Source organism: Podarcis cretensis (assembly GCF_951804945.1).
Source record: "Podarcis cretensis genome assembly, chromosome: 17".
NCBI lineage: Eukaryota > Metazoa > Chordata > Lepidosauria > Squamata > Lacertidae > Podarcis > Podarcis cretensis.
The window spans coordinates 22,459,358-22,477,538 of NC_137187.1; the positions used below are offsets into that span (position 1 = coordinate 22,459,358).

General features: G+C 40.8%; 2 protein-coding genes across 2 annotated transcripts in view; one reads left to right on the forward strand and one right to left on the reverse strand.

Annotated features, from left to right (window-relative positions):
* GLDC (glycine decarboxylase) overlaps positions 1 to 3,652 on the forward strand; it is a 36,298-nt gene extending 32,646 nt beyond the window's left edge. Inside the window, exons 22-25 of the mRNA XM_079959236.1 lie at positions 228 to 323; positions 831 to 1,003; positions 1,837 to 1,917; positions 2,778 to 3,652. Of these exons, the coding sequence (XP_079815362.1) occupies positions 228 to 323; positions 831 to 1,003; positions 1,837 to 1,917; positions 2,778 to 2,921 (494 nt within the window). The 3' untranslated portion in view covers positions 2,922 to 3,652. The remainder of the gene's footprint in view (positions 1 to 227; positions 324 to 830; positions 1,004 to 1,836; positions 1,918 to 2,777) is intronic.
* A 399-nt stretch (positions 3,653 to 4,051) lies between these two features.
* UHRF2 (ubiquitin like with PHD and ring finger domains 2) overlaps positions 4,052 to 18,181 on the reverse strand; it is a 52,027-nt gene continuing 37,897 nt past the window's right edge. The window contains exons 10-16 of the mRNA XM_079959325.1: positions 12,568 to 12,674; positions 10,709 to 10,871; positions 9,645 to 9,782; positions 8,934 to 9,057; positions 7,426 to 7,604; positions 7,046 to 7,144; positions 4,052 to 5,108 (exon numbers count right to left, since the gene is read on the reverse strand). Of these exons, the coding sequence (XP_079815451.1) occupies positions 4,962 to 5,108; positions 7,046 to 7,144; positions 7,426 to 7,604; positions 8,934 to 9,057; positions 9,645 to 9,782; positions 10,709 to 10,871; positions 12,568 to 12,674 (957 nt within the window). The 3' untranslated portion in view covers positions 4,052 to 4,961. The remainder of the gene's footprint in view (positions 5,109 to 7,045; positions 7,145 to 7,425; positions 7,605 to 8,933; positions 9,058 to 9,644; positions 9,783 to 10,708; positions 10,872 to 12,567; positions 12,675 to 18,181) is intronic.

Consider the following 18,181-nt stretch of genomic DNA (forward strand, 5'->3'; position numbering starts at 1 on the left):
GCTGTTGGGGGTGGTCATTATGGGATATGGAGCAAACTGTCATCAGTATGCTGGTGACACACAGCGGTTCCTGCAAACTATACTTATTTTAAACCCTGGCAAGACAAAGAGCTTGGAAGTTGATGTACAGGAATAACGCACCTGAGTTATGGATACTGAAAGCTACTTTGTGGTCACATTTTATTTTTCTACAAATATAAATTTTAGAATAAAATTTTCATACGCAGGTTATGTAGCTCATGAATTTATTTTGGACACCCGACCTTTCAAGAAGACAGCAAATATTGACGCTGTGGATGTCGCTAAACGGCTTCAGGATTATGGTGAGTTGTCAAATGGGCAACGTTCCCTCCTGTCTTTTATCACAATTAAAATGTAGGATTGAATCCTGTGGTGGTAAGAATTATGAAAGCTGTTTAACCAGCTCATCCAGCACCATGTGGGCTCCTGCCATCAGGCAAAATTGAGAGCCACTTGTTTTTTACCATTTACCCTCCCACTGGACATGTCTGAATTCTCTCCTGGTTTGGTGGGGAGTCAGGCGATCGGGAGAACATGATTATGGATGTCCACAAATTTGACATTTGGGTTTATGCAACTGCTGCAAGCTGAGAATACATAAGGAGAGAGACGACTGTGCTTAAAATAACTGCCCCCCCCCCCAGTTGGTCAGTAACTGGGCATTGTAAATGGCCTTGCTGTATGTAGCGAGGAAGAATATGTAATACCGAAGAGTGTTCCTTGAACTCTGAAAACATGTTGTTTAGACTTTGCTTAGGGTCCTGGTCTGTTGGAAAGGTAGTACAATAAAAGAATGTTGTGTTTGCTAGGATTCCACGCTCCAACGATGTCCTGGCCAGTGGCAGGTACTCTGATGATTGAACCAACAGAGTCTGAAGACAAGGCAGAGTTAGACAGATTTTGTGATGCAATGATCAACATTCGACAAGAAATTGCCGATATAGAGGAAGGAAGAATGGATTCTCGAGTTAACCCATTAAAGGTGAGAGCAGGGTTTATTTAATTATTTGTAGCAGTTGCTCTTCATCAAGATTGTTTTGAAGTAAATTGCCTACGATTGATGCTGAAGTCCCCAGGACTCTGCAGTTTAGCGCAGAAAAAGGCAAAAGCCAGCATTTATTCTATTTCTAGCCTCAGTCCAGTATATCTGAAGGAGTGTCTCCACCCCCATCGTTCTACCCGGACACTGAGGTCCAGCACCGAGGGCCTTCTGGCAGTTCCCTCACTGCAAGAACCCAAGTTACAGGGAACCAGGCAGAGGGCCTTCTCGGTAGTGGCACCCACCCTGTGGAACGCCCTCCCACCAGATGTCAAAGAGAACAACTACCAGACTTCTAAAAGACATCTGAAGGCAGCCCTGTTTAGGGAAGCTTTTAATGTTTGATGTATCACAGTATTTTAATATTCTTTTGAAAGCCGCCCAGAGTGGCTGGGGAAGCCCAGCCAGATGGGCGGGGTATAAATAATAAGTTATTATATTATTATTATTATTATTATATTATTATTATTATTCTAGCTGTTGTGTCTCATGGTATAGGCCCTGTACTCCTCCTACTGCAATATATTATAGGCATGTGGCTCCACTTGATTTTTAACAGCATCTGCTAGAAAACCTGATTCACTGTTCCCCATTCAGAGAGCTAGTCTTAGTCACATCTTACTGAAACCAATAGGACTCATTTGTTGGTTTTTGTTGGTTATTGATTTCAGTGGAACTTAGCAGATCTTTCTCTTAGCTGAGTCTATTACTACTGTTTGAGTATTTATATTATTACTGAATTGAATTATATTATTATTTTGTATACTTTAACTTAGATGTCACCACATACCTTGACCTGCATTGCTGCTCCTAACTGGGACCGTCCTTACTCCAGAGAAGTAGCTGTTTTTCCATTGGTAAGTAATGAGTTAACATGGGAAGCTTTCCTCATTTTCATTTGAGCAGCCAGTTTTATTAGACAGCATTACTACTGGAAAACATTAGGAACCTTGTCAGCCAACCTTAAAAAGAAAGGTACATCAGATTTGCCAAAAAGAGATGGCATAAAGGCTAGGATTAAGCTGCCTCTTCCTTCCTGCTATAGCCTTTGTAATTATCTGCCTTCTCAGCTGATGCTGATTTGAAAGAGGTCCTGTAAGTTAAATACAAAGGTAGCTTGGAGCCAGAAAACGTTATCCTCTAACTGGAATTTGGTGAGGATAACATAAGTAGGTTAAAACAGAAATGTAAAGACCTTGAACTATTGGTTATTTATGGCTAATGTTATGATGGAACCCTGAACTTATGTGGCAGTTAGTGGATAACTACCTCACATTTTATAATGCTTAAATTATTCTGAGGGATCTTTCCATTGGTCTCAGAAAGAAATCATTCCTTACAGCAGGCAGCAGAACCCTGATACCAAACACATTAGTTATGTTGAATTCACAAAGTGTATCCTTTGTCACTTCTGTCATTTTGAAACTTGGGGGCATCAAAGCAGTTTGAGATACTCCATGGGGCTAAAATTAGCAACTGGCTCAAACTCCTTTCATGAGTTGAAACATGGAACTAATTTCACCCAACTTCTAAAACTTCAGGCTTTGAAGGATAAACCAGCCAGTGCACAACAGCTCTTATAGTACCTAATGAAGCTGGCTATTGCCTCTTGTACATGCTGCAGTATGCCCATTACTCTTTAATGTACCATAGAATATTGTCTGCTAATTGTCGGCAATTTAAAAATTACCTACTGGATATTTTTCTCCCACTTTAGCCATTTGTAAGACCTGAAAATAAATTCTGGCCCACAATTGCTCGAATCGACGACATCTATGGAGATCAACATCTGGTTTGTACCTGCCCGCCCATGGAAGTCTACGAGTCTCCTTTTGCTGAACAGAAGAGAGCATCATCTTAGGGTCAGTCTCCCCATGCCTTACCCTGTTCCTTTTGAGGTGACCAGGCTCGACCTCCCTTGCTATGCTTCAGGAAGGATGGGCTCTTCTGCCCAGTGAACCATTTTTTTTATACGGTGTATATTTTTGTAATCTCCATACTGTTGATTAAATTTCTGTGCAGCTATGTAAATATACTTTAGGTGGAAACAAACTGACTTGATGCAGTGCCTCAGTTTCCACAGCAGTTCATGCTGAAGTGGCCTTGATTTAACACTCTTTGATCAATTCAGGACCAAGGCTGCTTTCCTGTGTTGAGGAGCGCTAAACATAGAACAGTATGTGTAAAAATAGAACCCTTTTTGTTATTGTTAAACTGGGCCCTGATAATACTTCTGTGATAGAGAGCAATCCCAGTTTATTTTGAATAACGCCTATACTGTGGGATTCTTTTTTGGGCTCAGGCTGTTTGGTGGCTAAAATTATAGTCATTCACTTTGTATGAACTGAAAGACAGAGCCCACAATATGCTGAAACAAAGGAAAGTAAGCTCCTCTGTACCTCACTTTGTATTAGATTGTGGCTATATACTTTTGTAGTTTGTATTAATTAAATTTATATATTGCTTCTACTGTTGATAATGTCGTTTTTTCTTTTTTAAACTCCCTGTGGTAGCATTCCAATAAAATCTAGAGGTTGTAATAGCTTTTGAAACCTGATTTCAAAGTCTCATTTAAAACAAGATTTTCTGAAAGTGTGTGGTATTTTGTTATGTGCTTTTGTGAACTATTTATAGTGTATTCTATGCTTGCATTAACGGGAAGGGGTGCTTCTACAATGCATTGTGTTCTACCCAAGATACCAGGTGAGGCTTGGGGTAGTATATTTGTGAATCCCCCCCCCCCTTTGAGATAGCATTCTGCAAAAACCCAGTGAGTTTGGCTTTCTGCCAACAAACAAAAAAAATGCAGAAGGCCAATTTCTCCACAACTAAGGTCTTTAAAAAATGTTTTGTATAATATAGCTTTCTAATGCAAATTGCCCAAAGATATTAAACCCGAGACCAAACACCTTGTTATCAAAAGTTTTCAAATATACATTCAGCCATCTTCCAGGAAACACTGTCTTATGGCTGCAAAATACAAACTAACACTTTATGAATCATAAAATATTTAATAAGGTATATTGGGGAAGAGGAATATACTGTATATAAAATTTCAGATCACAATATGAAGCGATTTGAGCCCTCTCCAAGCTAGCACTGCTCTCAATGCTGTGTAAGATGTATTGCCACTGATACAAGACCTACTAAAAGCATACAGTTTTACCTAATACAAAAGTGGCTTGTTTCATATGAAATAGTTTTTACACAACTAGAGTGTTTTGAATACCCTCTTTAAGTGCAAAAAACACAAATCACTTTACATTAACAGCAACAATGCATTCATATTGTTCTCAGTCATTAGTAGTCAACTTGCATAAGATACAAGAGCACAATGACGCTCACAAAAATAGACTAAAAGCCTGTTCTTGCAAAAGAAAAACAGCATAATGGCAGGAAATGCACACGCACAAAAAGATTATGCACACCACGGAATTTGATGTTCTGTAATTAAAAACTGGCTTAAGTGCTGTTTTCTTGTTTTAAAATCAAACTGCATGGACCAGGCAAACTAATATTCAGGAGGCAGTGTGTAGCTGAACTTCATCTGACGCGCTCTTAAAATTCCCCACAATTTGTTTTCCTCCATCTGAGGTAGTTACAAAAAACAATCTGAAGCATCCACTGTTGTGGCCAGTCAGAGCCAAGGCTTGTATTCCCCCTCCCTTGTTGTCATCTGTCCAAAACTACCTTCAGTGTTGAAAGTCAGCTGAGAATGTGAAGTTCTCACTACACAAAAAAGATTGCAAAATGGGAAAGAAGGTTGAGTTAGCCGCTCCACAATGTGACAGTCATATGAACTGCGCTCAAGCCAGCTGGTCCACTTTTGAATTTTCCTGGTTTCTTCTCTTTGTACAGTCTGTAAGTCATTAAGAGAAGTATACTGAGAACTGAACTCGTATCATCGTCCTTTGCTGTAACCAGGGAAGAACTGGTCAAGTAGTGTCTGCAGTATTTTGTTGGGAACCATGGTGTAGCCCTTTCCAAGGTCGTGTCGGCAAGCAGGGCAGGTGAAGACTTCAGCTCTAAAGGAGCGCTGTAAACAGCTCTATGTTACAGAATGATAAGGAATATGTTTAGGACGCAACTTAAAATATGGTTCACAAAAAAATGAAATATCAGCTAAGTGCCAAAAATAGACTTTTGGGCTTTCTGTGTTTACAGAAAGCCTTTTCCTGAGATCACATCAACTGACAAAAACATAACAGGGCTACCGGAATATGCTAAATAAATATACCAGTTATGTTATGAGGGATTGGTACTGTGCTATTTTTCTGCATAAAGGTAGTCCATTATTTTTCTAGCAGTAGTCTGTCATATGTTATAAATGAATTCTGTTTAAACATTTGCAAAATCAGTAGCACTAATGTATGTTGAGCCCTAATTTGTTGTGCAGCCTGCTTCAGACAGAATAGTCGATCACAGTTTTATACAACCAAGGAGAGTATCGGAAGTATTCACCTGGAAGTTTTTAAACTAACCACAGTTCCCTGTGCCATCATACACAAAAGTGTCTTGTGCAAAGAACGATCTAGATCACAACTTTCAGTAAAACTAAACTAACTTGTACACAAATGCTGGTGAATGGCTCTACATTTGTTACAGGCAAAGCTATGTTCTCTCATGATTTTTTAAAAAGCTTACAAGTACTTTCTAAACAGCCAGGAGCTATGGCACATGGAATAACATTCCCAGGTGCCCTATCCTTGGCAGACAAAAATCTTGGCTACTACAAGCACTCAAATACCAGGTGCTCAGTAGTGGTCTTTTTGCAAATGTTTAACAATGAAATCTAGGTTAGTGAGTGGGGTCAGGATGTGGAATTGTGTGGTTTCCCCGCCTTCCCATAATGTGTGAAAATTCTCTTTTACCTGCTTTGGGGCTTAGTGTTTGCTGCATTCATCCTTTACCAGCCCTGCTTAAAATGAATCCCGGTACTCTCCTAAACTCACTTTGGCAGCCCTAATTAACAATGGAGTTTTAACATTAGTTTAGGCCAGGCATAGGCAAACTCAGCCCTCCAGATGTTTTGGGACTACAACTCCTATCATCCCTGACCACTGGTCCTATTAGCTAGGGTTCATTTACATATACAATTGTTTTATATTTGTTTTGTGAAATCACTTTGAGAAGCGAAATTGGAAGCAATTCATAAATGATGTTGGTGGTTTTGTCATTTTCCCATAGAGCTCAAAGATGAGAGAAATGTACCCTCTGTTGGATCAAAAAGGCATTTCTCTTTGTTCCTTCTAGCATTCTATAGTTTAAATGGATTTTGTGAATGTGACCCCTACCAACATTTAAAGAGTTGTTTATACGCTCTCCAAAAAACCAAGTCAAAATTATGAACATTAGGACAAATAATTTTTACAAGGCACAATTCTGCCAAAGTTATCTTGATTTCAATGGAAGAGATAAGAATGTGCTTAAATCTCTGCCCATGGGGACTCTGAAATAGATCCAGCCTATGTACGGGAAAAGTAACTGATATCCTTTACCTACTTCGTTCAGTCAAAATGAAAAATAACTCATCTCGTTTTTAGTTGCAATGTAAAACTGTGCCAGTTCAGGGGTGAGCAGACCTACTTTGTCCTACTTTCTCTAAGCTACCACTTTTCAGGGCTGCAGCTGGTGAACTTGGAAATTCCAGGTGGACATACACTGAAAAGTGTCTCGTTCTTTAATTATAAGTATCTTAGTCCAGGAATTTGTTTTCTGTATCCCAACCCCCAACATTACTTCAGTAGCCAATATGCAGAAAAAAGTTGCTGCTACTGTTAAACAGCCGGGAGTCAGAAGTCATTGATGATCTAATGCTAATTACTCAAGGATCTACCAGTATACCCCGATCTACTTTCTGCCAACCCCTGGTCTTGTACCTCTTTCAAGGAAGGAACAGAGTGAGTTTAAAATGCTGGTGACTTGCTTTCCAATAGAACCAATGGTTCCAAGATCAAGAGGAAACATCACTACGGTGCTACTTACTTTACAGACATTGTGGAGGCACTCTGTGGTCACTGGTTGGTATACCAGCTCCTGGCAGCAGACACACATAAAAGATTGTTCCAGTTTCTTCAAAAAGTTCTATGGCAAGATAAGAGAAAAATAAGTTACACAATGAAATTCTAGGCTGCATGCATCAAGCAAATCCTTCATCTTGGTTGTTTAAAATAAATCACCTCTTCATAAAAAGGTCTTATTCCTGTAAAGTAACTCCTACATTCTACAAAGAGCAGAATGTTATGTGGTTAAACTAAGCACAAACATACCTTCTACTTCAATAAATGTGCTATACATATTGATCCCTTCTTGTCACTGCAAGAAAGGTTAAAATGCAGAATGTGAGTTACTCTAAGAAAACATACTGGTCCTTCCTTAAGAGAAGCGAGAACTTCATCCCACAGCTTCTGGTTCGGTGAATCTTCCTGAATCAACCACTGCTGTTGCTGAGTGAGCTGGAAAGCTTCTCCTTTGCCGCCGTCTCCTTTCCCTCCATCTTCCATCTTCATGACTTTGGCCACGTTTGTAGGTTCCTCAATTCCTTCTGAAAAATAATGAAAAAGCATTATAATCCTGGGGTGACTTAGTGAGGAAATGATAAAAATTCTTCCCATTCAGCTGTATTCTGGAAAATGCAATGATTATATATATATATATATATATATATATACACACACACACACACACACACACACACACACACACACACACACACAGACACTAAAAACATTGTAGACTGTACAATGTTCACTTTATTTTTTTCTTCAGCTTCATATTTGGCACCTACATTCTGGCAAAATATCTACCCTATTTCCCCCCCTACAATGTACTTTTTCTGGGGCCAAACTCAAGCAGGTCCCATTAAGACAAAATTTGGCTGCCATGAACCATTGTGTTAGGCAGTGAACACCAGCTGTCCCAATTTGAAGTCAATGTGTCTGAAAGACGGGGCTGCAGCAAGCAGCTTTTCTTTCAGAGGCTGCGTGGTTTCATGTGGGACTGCTTTCAGGTGCACCACATAAAAACCAAAGCGAGACTACAGCACTCCCTGTCACACAAACATAGATCATAGACCCATAGGAACCCAGGTGTGCATCCTTATGATGCCAAAATGGTACCATCCACACAAAATACGGAGGCATCTGCAGGTTTGGGTGAGCCCCAGGTTCTATAGGGGGGAAATCTTCAGAAAAAACTCTGAACTCCTACATAGTCCAACAAGGAATGGGCATTCTCAGAGGGAACAGAATGCTGACTGATTCTTTGAAGGCGGTGGCGAGAGAGACACAGAAAACCAGCTGGAGTATTATGGAGAGGGAGTGGCTGTCTGGGAAACTAACAGTAGAACACTACAACATTTTTTTCCAGCTTCTAGCTTTTATTATTATTAGTTAGATTTATACACCACCCTTCATATCTCAGGGTGGTTCATAGACTAAAATACAGTGGTGCCCCGCAAGACGAATGCCTCGCAAGACGAAAGAGTTTTCCGTTTTGGAGGTGCTTCGCAAAACGAATTTCCTATGGGCTTGCTTCTCTGGGGAGAGCATTCCACAAATGGGGAGCCACCACAGAGAAGGCCCGTTCTCATGTTATAACTCTCTGGATCCTTTTCTGGCAAATTTATATTTCGAAAGTTGACCTGGTGTTCCATCTAGTGTTAACTTGCAGTGTGAGATGTTCAGACTGCTGACATGACCACTCCTAAATGCCTTCTTTCTCTGAACAGAGCTCAACCACCACCTTGGCTCACCAATAAACTGATGCCAATGAAGTAGATGGGGGAACAAGCAATGATGCTTGGCCACTAGCCCTTACTTCTTTGAAAACAGAGAGCCTAGTAAGTTAATTCCCCTTCCTCCTGCTACCATACCATCATCAATCAGTCTTTTCTGATTTCCGTTGCTCTGTTCTGTTGGCTCCTGTTTCGTAGGTTGCTTTTTTACTTTATCCTTCTTTTCTTTACTCGCCATAGCTTCCAAATAGCCTTCCGGGTACTGCAAAAGAAGAACATCAGGTCTGAAAAGTATCTTAACAATGTCCAGAATGACATCATTTTTAAAACCAAACTAACTTAAAATTAGGGCACAGAATGTAAGGAGCAGGCACCTGCGCAACTGACTCACAAAAAAGATCTGTCACAAGGGCATAAGCTGGACCTTGCTTTAAGATTCCTACCCTGGGACAAAAAACAGACAGACAGACCTCTGGGCTGTAGCTAACTCTTTTGCTTTTGACTTTCATTAGGGGAATGGCAGCTGTTTACCATTTCTTAAATTTTATCAACCTGTCTAGGAATCCAAATGTGACCAAATGATATGAACATGACTACACACTTGATCACATGCAATATGAAATAAGGTATGGGCCTATTTCAGGCTTCTAAAACCTGTTCAATAAAGATTAGAGAGGAAAGAATAAATCATCTTGTTTTAACTAGCTGCCTTAACATCTTCAAAGTTGATCTTAATGAAGCTGGCTACCAGAGATTTTCAAGAGAGTGCAGAGTTTCTCTAACATAGATGTTGTAACAGTTATGTTTCAAAAAAAACTTTTTAGAACTACAGTAACTTGACGTTCTAACCTGTACACTCAAGCCCAATTTCTTTGACCTTTCCATTCCTTCTGAGGTCCATGGGGCAGGTTCAGCATCATCTCTTCTCAGAAGATAGCGCCAAACTAAGAATCCACATTTTCCAATTTCAGGCCAGTATTTCACCACCTAAATGATAAAAGTTCCTATCACTGTTATGTTTTATCTTCCACAGTCTGAAGGCCTGTCCAATTAAATCCCTCCACTCCCCCCATTTATTATAATAAGTTTAATAAATGTCACCTCTATGTATTCATCAGTTTTAAGATAAAATGGTGCTTTCTGAAAATGCAAGTTGATGCCTAGATCTGACTCTATTTCTATCATTTCTCATAATCTGCACTATCCTGTATGAGACTTCCTGAGACAGCAATGCACACCTAATGTGCATAAACAGCTTAACTGCTGTATGTGCCCTGTGGGCCAATAAGAGGACAAATTTTTCAGGAAGATTCCCTGACTCTCTGGAGAGGCTTTCCAGGGAATACAAGGAAGTGCAGAAGTTGAGGCAGGGGGACAGGAAAGCCAGTTGTGCAACCCAAGATAATTGTCAGGGAACTGCCATTGGAGCCAGAGGGAGAGGGAGGGCTCCAGAGGGATTCCGGAGAGCGTCCCGGGAGGGAGAGAAGCAGCCCATCTGCTGGGGAAGGAAATCAGCGTAGCACCAGTGGAGAAGGGGGGCAGATGGGGGAATCGGCGAGGGGGCTCCATGACTCCTCGCCAGAGACCAGCGGGGAGAGCACGGGTCCTCCGCTGCCCACACCCTCCCTGCGCAGAAGGCTTCCACGCAGGGAGAGTAGGCGGAGACTAGGCATCAAAGAGCTTCTTTGCTGGAAGAAGTTCAAGAAACGCCCACTGACGGATTCTGCCAGCGATTGAGACAGCCACGGATGGGTGGCTGTCCGGACAGAAAGGGTTTACCCAGGTACCCCAGCCAAGCGTGGCGCTGACTTACGCACGAGCAACCCCTAGAACCATTACAATAATTTTCCCTAAAACTCAAAATGCTTTGCTCTTTTTTAAGGCAAGAAACGTTAAAGTAGGAAAATACGCACTTTATAAATGCCATCGTATCTGTTGCCTTCTTCAGGGGCATATTTGCTGATCCTTCGGCCCTTTGAGCTGCGAACCACTCGGACTGGCTTACCAGCTCTCCACTTTTTAGACTCGGCTCCATTTTTGTCATCCAGGGGGGCATCACAATTTAGCGCCAGTGCCCTGAAAATGAAAACAACAAAAAACATAAGACATAATGCTTCCTCAAGTATTAAGAGAACAAGCAAATATCTTACTCAGCTATTTCAAGTTAATTTTCCATGGGATGCAGAAGATAAAGCATTTTATTCAAGCTGAAGTTAAGAATTATTGACATAATGCCGGCACAACAGGATTTCCCCCTGCATGCACCTGGAGGGTTTGGGGTGTTTGCAAAACAGATATAAGGGACACCCCAGGGCGAGGAGAACATTCCATTGCACAAGAAAAAAATTATTGTGCTGATGGAACTGCTTAATGCTACACTGAATATAATCCAAAAGCAGATACAAGTAACATATAAAAACTAAGTTAAATTACCAGGCCACCATCTAAGGCAGGGGTTGTCAATCTGGTCCCTACCGCCCACTAGTGGGTGTTTCAGGATTCTAGGTGGGCGGTAGGGGGTTCTACAGCACAAGCTGAATCCTCCTTCCATCGAGCACTGGTGGGTGGTAAGGAAATTTTACCATCAAGAAAGATGCATTAGTGGCGGTAGGTATAAAAAGGTTGACTACCCCTGCTCTAAGGCGTAAGAAAACATTCCCATGCAAACCAAATACTTTCCCATGTAAATTTCATTATTATTAGTCAATGAAAATTAATTCTAGAATCTGCCTGCTCCCATCACTGCTTGCTCCCAAGTAAATACAGTGGTGCCTCGCAAGACGAAAAGAATCCATTCCGCGAGTCTCTACATCTTGTGGTTTTTTCGTCTTGCAAAGCAAGCCCATTAGCGGCTTAGCGGATAAGCGCTATTAGCGGCTTAGCGGATCAGCTGATAAGCGGTTTAGCGGATAAGCGGCTTAGCGGATCAGCTGATAAGTGGCTTAGCGGATCAGCTGATAAGCGGCTTAGCGGCTTAGAAAAAGGGGGGGGGAACCCGCAGGAACTCGCAAGACATTTTCGTCTTGTGAAGCAAGCCCATAGGAAATTCGTTTTGTGAAGCACCTCCAAAACGGAAAACCCTTTCGTCTAGCGGGTTTTCCGTCTTGCGAGGCATTCGTCTTGCAGGGCACGTCTTGCAGGGTATGCTTAGGATTTGATTCTGATTTGTTTTAGTATTTATATGCCACTTTGTCAACAATAAAGCTGAGCTCATAGTGGCTCACAAATGTAACTAAGAAGTAAAAAGTAACATTTAAACCAACAAAACCATATTAATATAGCATACAGGCGGTGAGCATTTTGTGCATGCTCAATTGACGCATGACCATCGACGCATGGGTCCTTTTTGGACCCAGAGGAGGGCAAAATGGGGGCGGAACAGAATGGGGCATAACAGGGTGGCCTTATGAGTGCTCCATCGATGCACACGAGGGCCAGAAACGCAACCCCTGCACCAAATTGGGGGTTGCCTGTATTAGTAAAGAAAAATAAAGACGCAATTAATGCAATCCAATTTTAAAAAGATGGAGGCATCTGTCTGTCTCAAAAAACAATGGAGTGCATTTCTGGGGGTGGAGTCAAACCACTGGAAAATCACAGAGTATCTAGATTAATAATAATCAAATTTCAGCAAATAAACAGGTTCACTGGAGTGTTTTCTCTATTCTAGAGGAAAAAAATTGTATGAATAGTTCATGATAACATTCAGCGCATAGTTGCGGGAGAGTCAACTTATTTTCTCCTTTTAATGTAAGAATGTGGCACAGCTTACCTGTTCATGTGTGTCAAAGTTTGATCAAATGAATGTTCTCCAATCCTTTTATTGCCGGACAGATCTCTTCCACCGCTCCCAGTGTAAGTAAATTCATCACCTCGATCCTATATGAGGAGATTAATTATTCTTTAAAATGCCAGGACTGCAAAAACTCAAATATACTAGTAAAAAATTAATTGTTTTAACAAAGTTAACAATTGCCTCATATATAAAAACAGGTCAGTGCTTGATTTGCTGATGCCACAGATTTTTAGGTCATATCTTTATCAGTACAGTGGTGCCTCGCAAGACGAAATTAATCCGTTCCGTGAGGCTCTTTGTATAGCGGTTTCTTCGTCTTGCGAAGCAAGCCCATTGACAGCTTAGCGGATTAGCGCTATTAGCAGTTTAGTGGCTTTTAGCGGATCCGCTGATAAGCGGCTTATCAGTGGATCAGCTGATAAGCGGCTTAGCGGCTTAGGAAAAGGGGGGGGGAAGGGGGTAAAACCCGCAGGAACTCGCAAGACATTTCGTCTTGCAAAGCAAGCCCATAGGGAAATTCGTTTTGCGAAGCGCCTCCAAAACGGAAAACCCTTTTGTCTAGCGGGTTTTCCGTCTTGCGAGGCGTTCGTCTTGCGGGGCACCACTGTATATGAGTATGGGAAGTATACATATATATTACACATAAGAATATTGGCTGCTATAAACAACTTTTTAGTAGCATAGATTTGAGTTTGTTTGTCTGGAAAAGAGGTTGATGAGGTACACAGATGAGGAGATTGTTCTCCATAGTGTTTTCCCCAACCCAAAGTTAAGAGTCTGTCAATGATTTTATTGTTCTAAAATGGATTCTTCAATTACGATACATTGTAAGCCAGTTTAGCACATTCATCTGTCTTTGCCAACCTGGCTCTTGCTGGGCTCGATGGGAATTATAGTGCAATAAATCTGGAGGGCACTAAGTTGGCAAATGCTGCCTTCTATCATCTCCTCTCCAAAACACAAATCAACAGATCACAAGGGTCTGTTGGACTCACCCAGAATGATGTTTGGCAAGTTATTCTGACATACCCTGTTCAACTACAGTCATACCTACAGTCATACCTTGGCACTCATACATTTTGGCTCCCGAATGCCGCAAACCCGGAAGCGAGTATTCTGGTTTACGAAAGTTCTTTGGAACCCAATTGTCTGGTGCAGCTTCCACAGCTCCTGATTGTCCGCAGGAGCTTCCTGCAGCCAATCGGAAGCTGCGTCATTGTTTCCAAACATTTAGGAAGTGGAACAGACTCGTACTCACTTAATGGTTTGCTACCGTTCCTCAGACATTTTAAGGAATCTGTAACCACATAAGGTAATAATATCCCATTGGTGTTTCTCCACTGGGGAGGAAGACAATTTTCAGACATTCTTCCCCTGCCCCCATAGCTCTCCAATCTGCTCTCAAGGGTCCCTCAACCTTCCAGATCAGATTTTGGAGAAGAGGAAATTACTGAAAATAGTCTCCTTCCCCATTCCACTGAAGGATGCCTCCTATCAGTGGAAGACCCCCTAATGGATACCACACATAAACTTGGAGGGAGGGAATCTAAGCACAAGACAAATTCATTCAGCAACTGGGATGAATACAGCAGTTTGCTAAGTATTAATGGGCTAAACAAAGTTGCTATCAATTGTTCAGGGGAAAAAATGTAATTTTTCATTTATAAAGAACATTCCCACATTCTCCTGGTAAAAGCATACACTAACAAAATACTAAGGTTTTCTCTCACCACAATACAATAACTGCAAATGAACTGGAACAAACCTACTGCAACAGAATTTCAAGTATACTCTATTAACATCACAAAAATTTTGGGAACTGAAAAGCAAAGCAAGGGAGGAAGATCTATCTTTTCCTTTCCTCTTGAGTTGTCAAGAATGTGAGCATGCAAAACAGACTATAAAAATTATTAAAGAAAGGTTGAAATGTGTCGGATAATCCAATTTTAAAACGCAGTCAGCAGCAAGAAAATAAGTCAGGCTGTGAGTGGACCTCCTGATACTTTTGTGGCCCCCAAATTGGGCTGATTTGCCCTGTGCCACCCTGGAAGCAACACATCCACCCCAAAGCAATTCCTATGTCAATATAAAGTTAGAACAGGGTTTTTAAAAGGTCAGGGGATGAGTGCACCAGCACTGTACAGGATCGCATCTTTAAGGGGACAGAACTGGAAGGAGAGGCCTGCCGGTGACAGGAAAAGTGAAACCTGGCAAGGGCACCCCTGCCATAGACCTTCTCTAGCAAAGATGCAGCCACCTGGCAGTTCTCTCATTTTCACAGTGCTGTGGCCTCCTTCTTGCTGATGCCTGTCTCTCCTTCCTTCCTGCCTGACCCTTTACCCCTCAACCTGACCTATAGAGATCAGGAGCTGATCCATTGCAGCAACCTACATTTTTAGTTCACATCTTATGAACTAAAAAACGATTAATGAATTATGAAGCATACATGAATAATTTATAATGTTTTATAAGCAATCGATAACAGCATTAAGGGCTATTAATTATTATTATGCTACTAGATACATCAATTTAATCCACCTCATAATGAAGATGAAGTGGAACGATAACAGATCACTAGACAAAGGTGAGAAACTTAGCTGAGGAAGGGATTTTTCAAGTGCAATCTTAGGCTTGTCTACTCAGAAGAAAGTCATCTTGAGTTCAAGGGGACTCAGTTTCATCTTTAATATTTGTTGCATATTCATTTGTCTGTGCCACATTCATTCATTCATTCACATATGGTGTGTGTTTGTGGGTGTGTTACAGTATTCACAGGAGACCCAGCAAATTCAAGGTACTTAAGTTACCCCAACTGACATCATAATTTTTAACAGACCTATTCTAAGTATGACATAGCTGATCATCATCCATATAGATTTGGTCTTCTAAGGCGGCTTTACTTATCTAAGAGTAAGTCCTACTGAACTCAACAGGACGTTTTCTGAGTAGAAACACGAAGAACACTACAAAACCCATTTATCATATTATCATAAGATAACAAAGTCTGTAACTTTAACAGATTTCCAAGTACTTACAAATTCCTATAATAGGCCATAGTAAAGTAAGGGGCAAAGAGAGAGGATGGAAATAATATTTAAGACCAATATAGATGCAATGCTAGCATGGCCATGTACTTGTGCTTAAGGGTGGAGATGAAACCACAGAATTGACCAAGCAGCCCCTTCTCTCACATGCAAATTCCCTTTGATCTCTCTTTCCTTGGTTTAGGATTATGGGTGTTGCCTGGCTAATGTTAAGCTATCTGTGCTTGGAATCTAACTTCAGAACCTACTGCAGGTAAGAAGAACTTGTGAAGTAGGAGAAGAGGATTCCGAGAAAGGGGATTTCAACCCCTTAAACTTAGTTAATAGTGCTGGTTCTACTATAAGTCCAAGTGAAGAAGATTATTCCACAATTATTCATCTTTAGGTTTCTATCATCTTTTCCTGAGGCACTGCCAAGATCTACTGTTCACTCAACCAAATCAGGTCACTTGTCAGATACAGAAACGATACAGGACTGCAATTCTGGCACAGAGGTTTCTGGATCACAAATATGTATTTGGCAAACCTGACCTATAGGCAGTATAGTGAAAAGGGAGGCTTAAACACTTCTATAATAAAATCTAACTGTAAGATAAATATATCAGTGCACAAAAGTGTACATAATTTGAGTGGTACTTTAGCCCATTGAGCTTCTGAAACACACCACTTGCTAACCCATCATCATCATCACCAAGAAAAAAGAAAAGAAAAGTCAACAGACTCAGAAGTCATGGTATGCTACCAAGTTATGCTTATGCATCTAGCGTTGATAGGATATTAGGACCACATGCCTTGACCTTCGCAGTTCTTTCCAGTGATGATAATTTATCAGCACCAAGTATGTTCTCATGGGATTTCTTCAACCAAACACCCTTGATATCTTATATATCGCAGCAGTAAAAAGAACTGAATAAGTGTTTCACAAAGAATACATAATGATGCTACTGAGAAGGTTCATTTCATTTTCTTTACTAATGGCTCTTAAAAACAACTCTTAACACATTGCTTACTGCTTTATCGTTCACCTGAAGCATGCTTCAGAATTCCTCCTGATGATACAGAGCTGAAGAAGAGGTGTAAACATTACTCTGATTGTAGAAAACAGCTTATGCCTAAACAAACCATAGCTAGATTCATGAAATCAAAAAGAGACAAATATTGTTTCATCACACAGAACAGCTTGTAGCTTAATTTGTTAATATCTGCTTCCATTGGCTAGGCACTGGCCTGGTTGCAGGGAACAGTAAACCATAGTTAAAAACAAACTATGTTTAATGTGAATGGGTCCCCATGGTGTTCCACCCCTTTGCTATGGTGTGGCAGACAGAATAAGCCGGTCTGGCTTGTTGTGTCGTCTGAAGGCAGGCTTGTGATTTGTCGGTGGCAGAAGTGGAGGAACACTGCTAATTCACATAAAATAGTTTGTTTTAAGAGATACTATGCCACAAATATCTTACTATTTACAGGTAAATATTGCTATTTATGCTTTTTAATCTGCAGCCTCCTAAACCTAATTCTCACTGAGGCGTCAATCTGTCTTGTCTGAAACATTGTATGTTTCTCTGTACAAAAAACTATCCACATGTAGATGGGTACCATATCAGGTAAAAGTGATTTCTCAGATGTGCTAGTTTTCTACATGTTTTCTACAGGTTTTTGTTTTTGTACAGAGCAACTTTAAATCATGTGAAACCCATCTTGGAGTGTGAAGTGGTATGAACCAGGCATAGGTTATCATCTCTGTCAGATTAGGCCTAAAAGGAATACTCTTCTGGGTCCCAGAATATGGGCAGCATGCAGTCAGCTTGCTGAAGCCAAGCAAGTTTGGTTCTGGACAATACCTGAATGGCAGACTGCCTCAGAACCCCATGTACAAGCACCACCTTGATTTCCATCTTGGAAGTAAGGCACAATATAGATGTAATAAATAAAACAATGCTGGGAAAAACCAAGACTGCCACCAAAGGAAAAATGTAATATAATAAAAACATGATATAAATGTCAGTAAGCTTCATCTGAAACAGAATACACTCCACATGCAACCTTTTCCCAAAGTGCATGTGTCATTGTGTTACCAGATGCAACTGAGGCAAAATCACAATTTTCTCTGACTGAATTTTTGTAAAAAATAAATCCCAACATTATGAATAGCTAAACACTATATAGTAGCAAACATTAAATCAAAGTGTATGTTGTTGTGGGAGAGGAGGGTCAACAATTAAATTTCAATGGAGTTTGAGTCTAACTATCTGTGCTTGGAATCTGCTAGTGAAATACTAAAATAATTCTAAAGTCAAAGAGACCCTCATTCTGAAGATTCTAAACAACAGCATCTGTATTTTTGGCCTGAGCATTATGGAAAGAAAGCTGAGCTGAGCTAGTATTTGCAGCTTTGATCTTCAAATGTGTAGGCTCAGGAAGACATCAATGGACATTGCTTCCTAGTAGATTCTGAAGTTTTACTATTAGGAGGAGACCCTCTGGGAAACTAAATAAACCTGCTGGACCTCGACCTGAGTGTGGATAGTACAGTTGAAATGGGACCT